At 48.6% G+C, this 11,569-nt stretch overlaps 1 protein-coding gene across 1 annotated transcript; it reads left to right on the top strand.

The window, feature by feature from the left end:
• The first annotated feature begins 2,897 nt into the window (after positions 1–2,897).
• Positions 2,898–6,966, top strand: LOC148512564 (caveolin-3-like). Its single transcript, XM_088482055.1, has 2 exons — positions 2,898–3,040; positions 6,386–6,966. Exons 1-2 carry the CDS (start codon positions 2,954–2,956, stop codon positions 6,722–6,724), a joined length of 426 nt encoding a protein of 141 aa, XP_088338181.1. The 5' UTR covers positions 2,898–2,953; the 3' UTR covers positions 6,725–6,966.
• Positions 6,967–11,569: the final 4,603 nt, after the last annotated feature.

Genomic DNA, 11,569 nt, shown 5'->3' with positions numbered 1-11,569 from the left:
TTGAGAGGTGCTGCAAAGAGGAATGGGTGAAACTGCCCAAAGATAGGTGTGCCAAGCTTGTGGCATCATATTCAAAAAGACTCGAGGCTGTAATTGCTGCCAAAGGTGCATCAACAAAGTATTGAGCAAAGGTTGTGAATACTTATGTATATGGGCTGTGAATACTTATGTACAGTACATGTGATTTCTTAGTTGTTTTTTTTTATTAAATTTGCAAAAATCGCAAAAAAACTTGTTTACACGTTGTCATTATGGGGTATTTACATACACAGACATAAAGAATAAAGATTTACATACACAGACATAAAGAATAAACATTTACATACACCGACATAAAGAATAAATATTTACAACACTGACATAAGGAATAAACATTTACATACACAGACATAAAGAATAAACATTTACATACAGCGACATAATGAATAAATATTTACATACACCGACATAAAGAGTAAACATTTACATACACCGACATAAAGAATAAACATTTACATACACCGACATAAAGAGTAAACATTTACATACACCGACATAAAGAATAAACATTTACATACAGCGACATAATGAATAAATATTTACAACACTGACATAAGGAATAAACATTTACATACACAGACATAAAGAATAAACATTTACATACAGCGACATAATGAATAAATATTTACATACACCGACATAAAGAGTAAACATTTACATACACCGACATAAAGAATAAACATTTACATACAGCGACATAAAGAATAAACATTTACATACACCGACATAAAGAATAAACATTTACATACACCGACATAAAGAATAAACATTTACATACACCGACATAAAGAATAAACATTTACATACACCGACATAAAGAATAAACATGTACATACACCGACATAAGGAATAAACATTTACATACACCGACATAACGAATAAACATTTACAAACACCGACATAAAGAATAAACATTTACATACACCGACATAAAGAATAAACATGTACATACACCGACATAAGGAATAAACATTTACATACACCGACATAAAGAATAAACATTTACATACACCGACATAAAGAATAAACATTTACATACACCGACATGAGGAATAAACATTTACATACACCGACATAAGGAATAAACATTTACATACAGCGACATAAAGAATAAACATTTACATACACCGACATAAAGAATAAACATTTACATACACCGACATAAGGAATAAACATTTACATACACCGACATAAAGAATAAACATTTACATACAGCGACATAAAGAATAAACATTTACATACACCGACATGAGGAATAAACATTTACATACACCGACATAAGGAATAAACATTTACATACAGCGACATAAAGAATAAACATTTACATACACCGACATAAAGAATAAACATTTACATACAGCGACATAAAGAATAAACATTTACATACAGCGACATAAAGAATAAACATTTACATACACCGACATAAAGAATAAACATTTACATACAGCGACATAAAGAATAAACATTTACATACACCGACATGAGGAATAAACATTCTATTATTGTGCAGTAAGTTGTGTTATTATCTTTGTATCATACACATTAGAGTTCTGTAATTATTTAGTACAGGATCAGGCAGCTGATGACTCTCCAACGTTGTGGGACCCCCTGTCATGGTGTGCGGGCATCCTGTGACTTGTAGTTCCACAACTGCTGCAAGACCAGAGGTTACCAATCTTTTTTTTTCATATAAGAGATCAGACATTATGATACATGGAAAAGGCAACTGCACTTCTAGTGGGCAAAGCCTGCTGTGACTTGTAGTTCCATGACGGCTGATGAGACATAGGGCCTGATTCTTAGTGTACGCAGAAAGGCGCTGCTGCCATCGAGACAGACGGGATCAGAAATATTGTGGAAAAGTTCCTGGGAGGTGGATAGTAGCGCACGCAAAAATGCTCCGTTCACTGGGCGCTATGGGCGTGTCGCGGTTGTGTGTCAGTACACGCTGGCATAGGCCATAGACATACATAGATTCTGCGCCTGCCATTTGTGCGGACGGTAAAAGTGGGCGTCCCAGTCCTTGCACTTTCGGATAGACACCAGGGACGCCGTGCATAGCTGCATCTGCATAAAGTCGCAGACGGCGGCCGCCAAAAGACGCTTCTGCGTGGGACTAAGGATCAAGTTCCCTTTCTCTAATACAGGAGACTGATCTATGGGCCTCATTCAGCAAGGATCGCTATTGCGATTACGCACGCAATCGGCCGATTGTTGCGTTTTGTGCATGCATCGCAGTGCCGTGCGCAAACACTCGGGACTGCGATCACAGTGACTACGCAGAGCCATCGCAGAGTGATTTACAGGAAATACCATTTGGGGTGTGGTGGTCCGCGAATTGCAGGCGTGAATCCGTTTCAACGGCGTTGCAGGGACGTATATAAATTAGCCACTGCGATGCCATACGCAGCTTGAGCTTTCATTGCGTGCGATGAGGTTAGCAATTCCTGAGTAAAGTCAGAGCTTGTGTAAGCGTACATGAGGCTGCGATGGTACCGATGGTTTCACAGTCTTGCGAAGAATCACGGATGTGTGTAAGACTGTGTGTGTAATCGCTATTGCCATCGCAGTACTGAATCACACCCTATATTAGAAGAAGCCTCTTTATATTATATGAACAATTGATCTGACTGATGTCACAGCCGGTATACATAGATTTATAGCCATAGTGATCTGTACGGCTGTACTCCATCTGACAGATCTCATCCCTGACCTAAGGCACAGGCTGCCCTGACACCGGTTCCCATAACAGCCAGCTTGTCCCAGGTATGGAGCAGTTACCAGGGGCGGTAGGTGAAGCTGTTTGCTGTCATCTTCCATGGAAACCCTCTGTCAGCAGCCTAATATAAGGCAGAGGAGGACTGTGGAGTCAGAGACTGTCCTTACCTGACCACAGAGCACCTCTCCACTCAGCATGTCTGACCCCAAATCCATCCCCAGCGAGCCCATGCCCCTGGACATGGACAACCGGGACCCCAACAATATGAATGAACATGTCAGAGTGAGTATCGTGTGCTCATTGGGCATTTCGAGTTATTACTATTATTCAATGTTCTTATTGGTCACCCTGAGCACGAGGCATGTACTGGACACTTAGCCAGAGGTGGAACCAAGACAAAATGGCGCCCACTGAGAACTCTAGAACATGACCTATGAAGTGCTCAGGAGGCCTCCTCTTATATCTGTGCTCTTCACATAAATGTCCCGAAATATCTCCCCGAACAAGCCTGCCAATCACACCTCTTACCTGGTGCTCTGCAATGATTGACAGCTCCGCTCCTGAAGACGTTCTGCAGCAGCTGTTTGGGATGAGTTCAGCAAACGCTCTCAGGAATAATAAATGTAGTAAAGTTATTTCTGTTCTTGAGGAGAAACTATGGGAGAAAATACTCATTCACTAAGTGTCATCGTATAGGGGGGGGTTAATGGACAGGATGGATGAATGCAAAATGTATATAGGTAACATAATGGGGGGGGGGAGCATTATTGTCACATTCAGGGATAATACATAGGGGCGTATATGACGGTGGGTCATGAAATGTGTCCAGTTATTACAGACAAATAACTCCAGAACTCATATACACTACATAGAAACTAATCACACCACTGGGTCCATTATAAAAAGACTTGGAATCTAGACATATATATATATAATTATATATACAGTATACTGTGTGTGTGTGTATATATATATATATATATAATATGTAGAAAGGCACCATTATTTTATTGGACCTGTGCGTGCCGCTTTTAAAACCAATTAGTGTGGAAATAGCATCTGATAACAGCCGGTTGCTCCCCAATTGTGCAATCCCTGTAATATTACATCTCTGTGCTCAGTAATACTAGTGACAGCCTCGTACCCAAAATAAGTAATTGATAAAGGGCCTGATTCAGCGAGGAACGCAAGTGAGAGAACGCACGCACTCGTCCGATGTTTTTGCACTGCGCATGCATCACACTGCATGTGCGCGAACTGGCCAGTGCGATCAGGTAAGGGTACACAGACTACACGCAGTGTGTACGCAGATCCTTCTGATATTGATTGACAGGAAGTGCCGTTTGTGGGTGGTGACGGAGGGTGGTCGGGCGAACGCAGGCGTGTCTGTGCGTTGGGATGCCTTTATAGGGGCGTGCATAATTAAGGCAGTGCGGCGGCATACGCAGCCAGACGACTTGATGCATCCCGGAAGTGGCCAATTCCCCCAGGGTGGCCGTCTCCGCATTCCCCCAGGGTGGCCGTCTCCGCATTCCACCAGGGTGGCCGTTTCCTCATTCCCTCAGGGTGGCCGTCTCCGCATTCCCCCAGTGTGGCCGTCTCCGCATTCCCCCAGTGAGGCCGTCTCCGCATTCCCCCAGGGTGGCCGTCTCCGCATTCCCCCAGGGTGGCCGTCTCCTCATTCCCCCAGGGTGGCCGTCTCCTCATTCCCCCAGTGTGGCCGTCTCCTCATTCCCCCAGTGTGGCCGTCTCCGCATTCCCCCAGGGTGGCCGTCTCCGCATTCCCCCAGTGTGGCCGTCTCATTCCCCCAGTGTGGCCGTCTCCTCATTCCCCCAGTGTGGCCGTCTCCTCATTCCCCCAGTGTGGCCGTCTCCTCATTCCCCCAGGGTGGCCGTCTCCGCATTCCCCCAGTGTGGCCGTCTCCGCATTCCCCCAGTGTGGCCGTCTAGGCATTCCCCCAGGGTGGCCGTCTCGGCATTCCCCCAGGGTGGCCGTCTCGGCATTCCCCCAGGGTGGCCGTCTCCTCATTACCCCAAGGTTGCCGTCTCCCCATTCCCCCAGTGTGGCCGTCTCCGCATTCCCCCAGGGTGGCCGTCTCCGCATTCCCCCAGGGTGGCCGTCTCCGCATTCCCCCAGGGTGGCCGTCTCCGCATTCCCCCAGGGTGGCCGTCTCCGCATTCCCCCAGGGTGGCCTTCTCCTCATTCCCCCAGGGTGGCCGTCTCCTCATTCCCCCAGTGTGGCCGTCTCCGCATTCTCCCACGGTGTCCGTCTTCCCATTCCCCCAGGGTGGCCGTCTCCGCATTCCCCCAGTGTGGCCGTCTCCTCATTCCCCCAGGGTGGCCGTCTCCGCATTCCCCCAGTGTGGCCGTCTCCGCATTCCCCCAGTGTGGCCGTCTCCGCATTCGCCCAGGGTGGCCGTCTCCGCATTCCCCCAGTGTGGCCGTCTCCGCATTCCCCCAGTGTGGCCGTCTCCGCATTCCCCCAGGGTGGCCGTCTCCGCATTCGCCCAGGGTGGCCGTCTCCTCATTCCCCCAGGGTGGCCATCTCCGCATTCCCCCAGTGTGGCCGTCTCCTCATTCCCCCAGGGTGGCCGTCTCCGCATTCCCCCAGGGTGGCCGTCTCCGCATTCCCCCAGTGAGGCCGTCTCCGCATTCCCCCAGGGTGGCCGTCTCCGCATTCCCCCAGGGTGGTCGTCTCCTCATTCCCCCAGGGTGGTCGTCTCCTCATTCCCCCAGTGTGGCCGTCTCCTCATTCCCCCAGTGTGGCCGTCTCCGCATTCTTAATGCGCGAATATTCATCTTCCACATGTGGATACAGGGTCCGATGCACCATAGATCCTTGTTTATACCGCATTACGCTGTGTGTATTATCTTATTGTCAGGTGATGTAAGGATTATGGTCCATGGACCTGATTCAGAGTTCTAAGCAAACCTGACGGTTTGCGTACAGCTCCGATGGTGGATGATTGCCGCATGCGCAAAATCATTCCCAGTGCTCCCTAAGCCGCAGTATGTCTGTCTGGTGACTTTTGTAGGTGTCGAGCCCAGGGTCTGTGTCTACCATTTTGTAGGCGTGTCGAGGCCGAGATCTGTGTCTTCCATTTTGTAGGTGTGTCGAGGCCGAGATCTGTGTCTTCTGTTTTGTAGGTCGTGTCGAAGCTAGGGTCTGTCTTCCATTTTGTAGGCATAGGAGTTCCGGCGGCCATTGTGAATAAGCTTAGGCTTACTCAGATGACCGACGGTGATCCGGATGCAGTACTTGGAGTGATCCAGATGCAGTACTCGGATCTGTAATTCGGGCAGTGGAGCGTCTGTAGACCTCAGACGCCTCCTGCGGCATTTGCATTGTTTTTCATCGCTGATGTGTCTAAAGATGAATCAGGCCCCATATGTGAGATTACTGGATGGGATCCTTTACATAAGAACAAGGTAAACTATTGAATTATTTATTTCTGGTACAAGGCTTTCACTACCATTATTATTGAGCACAAGGATGTATTATTGTGGATTATTGCAGGTATTGCACAATAGGGGCGCACCCTTCTTTATAAAGCCACTTTTCTGTGAATTATGTCCCTCATGGATCCCCCCCAACATTCACCATCCTGTGTCCTATCTTCCACCAGGTCCTCTTTGAAGATGCCTTTGGAGAGCCTGAGGGGTCTCACAGCATCCCGGGGGTTTGGGGAATGTCCTACAAGACCTTTGGTGGAGTGAAGAACTGCTGCTACATTGTCCTGTCCGTGCTGTGCGGGTGCCCCCTGGCCTTCTGCTGGGCCCTGGACTTTGCCTGCATCCAGTGCTGCCACATCTGGTGCATCGGACCCTGTATACATATGTGGAAGATGAATGTTTCCTGCATTAAGACCTTCTGGAGCTCCTGCGTCCATTGTATGTGTGACCCGTGCTACGAGTCCTGCGGTCTGTGCTTCAGCTTCATCCGCGTACAAAATAAAAACGGATAATAGTTACCCAGTGTCCTGACCACCAAAGTACCCCCAGTCCCAACCTCGTGGCCGACTCCTGAGACCCCCACGTAACAGCTCCACATCACACAGCATTGTGCGAGAACATGGACTATCTGCTGTGTAAGCTTGTCCTGTGAGCTAGCACTCCCTAGTCGTGAGCTGGCTAAATGATACAGGAAGATGTAAATGTTATATACTGAATATTTCTTCTTTATAAATAAACAGGTTTCTGTGCCACACTCCGTGTTATGTGCAGTATTTATTATATACCTGTCTCCCCCTTGCAGCCTATATATGTTATTCATACCCCAACATTTACACAGCAATACATTTGCCATAAATATAATTGCTAGTAAATCAAAAGTTTAGGTGCCGCTAGTATAGACCACATATATATTTGTAACATATTACAATTTAGGAATAAAATAGAATAACAATAATATAATCCCACCTATTATACTCACACTTACCCGACTCTCACCCAGGGCTGCCATCATATAGGGGGCCCAGTATATAGTGGGGCCCAGTACACATGTAACAGACAGGGACCCCTTATCCACCTACCCTACTCCTACCTATACTACTCACACTGGTACACACTCACACCTCCCCTACTCCCACCTATACTACTCACACTGGTACACACTCACACCTCCCCTACTCCCACCTATACTACTCACACTGGTACACCCTCACACCTCCCCTACTCCCACCTATACTACTCACACTGGTACATCCTCACACCTACCCTACTTCCACCTATACTACTCACACTGGTACACCCTCACACCTACCCTACTCCCACCTATACTCACACTGGTACACCCTCACACCTCCCCTACTCCTACCTATACTACTCACACTGGTACACCCTCACACCTACCCTACTCCCACCTATACTCACACTGGTACACCCTCACACCTCTCCTACTCCTACCTATACTACTCACACTGGTACACCCTCACACCTACCCTACTCCTACCTATACTACTCACACTGGTACACCCTCACACCTACCCTACTCCTACCTATACTACTCACACTGGTACATCCTCACACCTCCCCTACTCCCACCTATACTACTCACACTGGTACACCCTCACACCTACCCTACTCCTACCTATACTACTCACACTGGTACACCCTCACACCTACCCTACTCCCTCCTATACTACTCACACTGGTACACCCTCACACCTACTCTACTCCCACCTACACTGCTCACACTGGTACAGCCTCACACCTACCCTACTCCCACCTATACTACTCACACTGGTACACCCTCACACCTCTCCTACTCCTACCTATACTACTCACACTGGTACACCCTCACACCTACCCTACTCCCACCTATACTCACACTGGTACACCCTCACACCCCCCCCTACTACTACCTATACTACTCACACTGGTACACCCTCACACCTACCCTACTCCCTCCTATACTACTCACACTGGTACACCCTCACACCTACCCTACTCCCACCTACACTGCTCACACTGGTACAGCCTCACACCTACCCTACTCCCACCTATACTACTCACACTGGTACACCCTCACACCTCTCCTACTCCTACCTATACTACTCACACTGGTACACCCTCACACCTACCCTACTCCCACCTATACTACTCACACTGGTACATCCTCACACCTACCCTACTCCTACCTATACTACTCACACTGGTATACCCTCACACCTACCCTACTCCTACCTATACTACTCACACTGGTACATCCTCACACCTACCCTACTCCCACCTATACTACTCACACTGGTACATCCTCACACCTACCCTACTCCTACCTATACTACTCACACTGGTATACCCTCACACCTACCCTACTCCTACCTATACTACTCACACTGGTACATCCTCACACCTCCCCTACTCCCACCTATACTACTCACACTGGTACATCCTCACACCTCCCCTACTCCTACCTATACTACTCACACTGGTACACCCTCACACCCCCCTACTACTACCTATACTACTCACACGTACACCCTCACACCTCTCCTACTCCCACCTATACTACTCACACTGGTACACCCTCACACCTACCCTACTCCTACCTATACTACTCACACTGGTATACCCTCACACCTACCCTACTCCCACCTATACTACTCACACTGGTACACCCTCACACCTACCCTACTCCCACCTATACTACTCACACTGGTACACCCTCACACCTACCCTACTCCTACCTATACTACTCACACTGGTACATCCTCACACCTACCCTACTCCCACCTACACTGCTCACACTGGTACAGCCTCACACCTACCCTACTCCCACCTATACTACTCACACTGGTACACCCTCACACCTCCCCTACTCCCACCTATACTACTCACACTGGTACACCCTCACACCTCTCCTACTCCCACCTATACTACTCACACTGGTACACCCTCACACCTACCCTACTCCTACCTATACTACTCACACTGGTACATCCTCACACCTACCCTACTCCCACCTATACTACTCACACTGGTACACCCTCACACCTCCCCTACTCCCACCTATACTACTCACACTGATACACCCTCACACCTCCCCTACTCCCACCTATACTACTCACACTGGTACACCCTCACACCTACCCTACTCCCACCTATATTACTCACACTGGTACATCCTCACATCTACCCTACTACTACCTATACTACTCACACTGGTACATCCTCACACCTCCCCTACTCCCACCTATACTACTCACACTGATACACCCTCACACCTCCCCTACTCCCACCTATACTACTCACACTGGTACACCCTCACACCTACCCTACTCCCACCTACACTGCTCACACTGGTACACCCTCACACCTCCCCTACTCCCACCTATACTACTCACACTGGTACACCCTCACACCTCTCCTACTCCTACCTATACTACTCACACTGGTACACCCTCACACCTACCCTACTCCCACCTATACTACTCACACTGGTACACCCTCACACCTACCCTACTCCTACCTATACTACTCACACTGGTATACCCTCACACCTACCCTACTCCTACCTATACTACTCACACTGGTACACCCTCACACCCCCCCTACTACTACCTATACTACTCACACTGGTACACCCTCACACCTCTCCTACTCCCACCTATACTACTCACACTGGTACATCCTCACACCTACCCTACTCCTACCTATACTACTCACACTGGTATACCCTCACACCTACCCTACTCCCACCTATACTACTCACACTGGTACACCCTCACACCTCCCCTACTCCCAACCTATACTACTCACACTGGTACACCCTCACACCTCCCCTACTCCCAACCTATACTACTCACACTGGTACACCCTCACACCTACCCTACTCCCACCTATACTACTCACACTGGTACACCCTCACACCTACCCTACTCCCACCTATACTACTCACACTGGTACATCCTCACACCTACCCTACTCCCACCTATACTACACACACTGGTACACCCTCACACCTACCCTACTCCTACCTATACTACTCACACTGGTACATCCTCACACCTCCCCTACTCCCACCTATACTACTCACACTGGTACACCCTCACACCTACCCTACTCCCACCTATACTACTCACACTGGTACACCCTCACACCTCCCCTACTCCCACCTATACTACTCACACTGGTACACCCTCACACCTACCCTACTCCCACCTACACTGCTCACACTGGTACACCCTCACACCTACCCTACTCCCACCTACACTGCTCACACTGGTACAGCCTCACACCTACCCTACTCCCACCTATACTACTCACACTGGTATACCCTCACACCTACCCTACTCCTACCTATACTACTCACACTGGTACAGCCTCACACCTACCCTACTGCTACCTATACTACTCACACTGGTACACAGTCACACCTATAATATATATATATATATATATATATATATATATATACACACACACACACGGTGCAGGTACATTTATGGAAACACAGGAAAAGGTCGGTGTTGTACATAACAAGTGTTTAGATTGTACAGTAACTAATTTTTATTATGTAGTGTTCTATAGCATAGCACAGTGTGACCAGGTGGCGACTCTCATTAGCTCATCACGCAGCGCCGCTCTGGTTATGTCCGGCCAGAAGGACAGATAAATGAGCAGACATCTGTAGGGTGACTGGGCGCAGCGCAGAGCAGTCTGGCAGCTGCATGGCACACTCACGTAGTGCAGGGGCATACATTCAGTGGCCCTACCCTGACGCGGGCTGGGACTAGGCTTCCTGTGCGAAGGGCCCTTACATAGTTCTGCTGTAGGGCCCAGTAAGTCTAACAAGCCACCTTATGGGTATATGAGACGTCTGTGCCCTGTATTAGAGGACTCTGCACAGACCTCCTGGTGACTAGATTATATCATTTGCAGTAGGTCATACTATATCATACACTGTATGTGCAGATAGGTCTGTAGCCAGCACCTGTACGCTGCCTGCACACGGCTCTGGGTTCTGCGGCAGCAGTGAAAGGTCTCTGATTCAGCAAGGAAGGAACAGGAGAGACCCCACGCACTCGGCCCATGCACTGCACGTGCGCCAACTAGCCAGTGCGTTCCAGTTAGAGTACGCAGACTCTTCCACTATTGATTGACAGGAAATGCCGTTTGTAGGTGGTGACGGGGGGGTGGTCAGGCGATCGCAGGCGTTATGATGCCTTCATAGGGGCGTGCATAATTAAGGCAGTGCGGCAGCATACGCAGCCATACCGTAAGCTGCACACAGGAAGCGGCCAAAATCCTGCGGCAGGTCACCCACTATTGTGCTAATGGGTCCGATGGTTCTCGATGTTACCGATGTT

Source organism: Taudactylus pleione, unplaced genomic scaffold (genome assembly GCF_031769625.1).
Source record: "Taudactylus pleione unplaced genomic scaffold, aTauple2 ptg000281l, whole genome shotgun sequence".
Classification (NCBI taxonomy): domain Eukaryota; kingdom Metazoa; phylum Chordata; class Amphibia; order Anura; family Myobatrachidae; genus Taudactylus; species Taudactylus pleione.
The sequence above is the reverse complement of the archived record's forward strand: the minus strand, read 5'-3'. Positions and strand labels throughout refer to the sequence as shown.

Coding starts and splice junctions, on each gene's coding strand:
- LOC148512564 (XM_088482055.1), top strand. CDS start 2,954: ATGTCTGACCCCAAATCCATCCCCAGCGAGCCCATGCCCCTGGACATG. Junction 3,041..6,385: donor ATATGAATGAACATGTCAGA/GTGAGTATCGTG, acceptor ATCTTCCACCAG/GTCCTCTTTGAAGATGCCTT.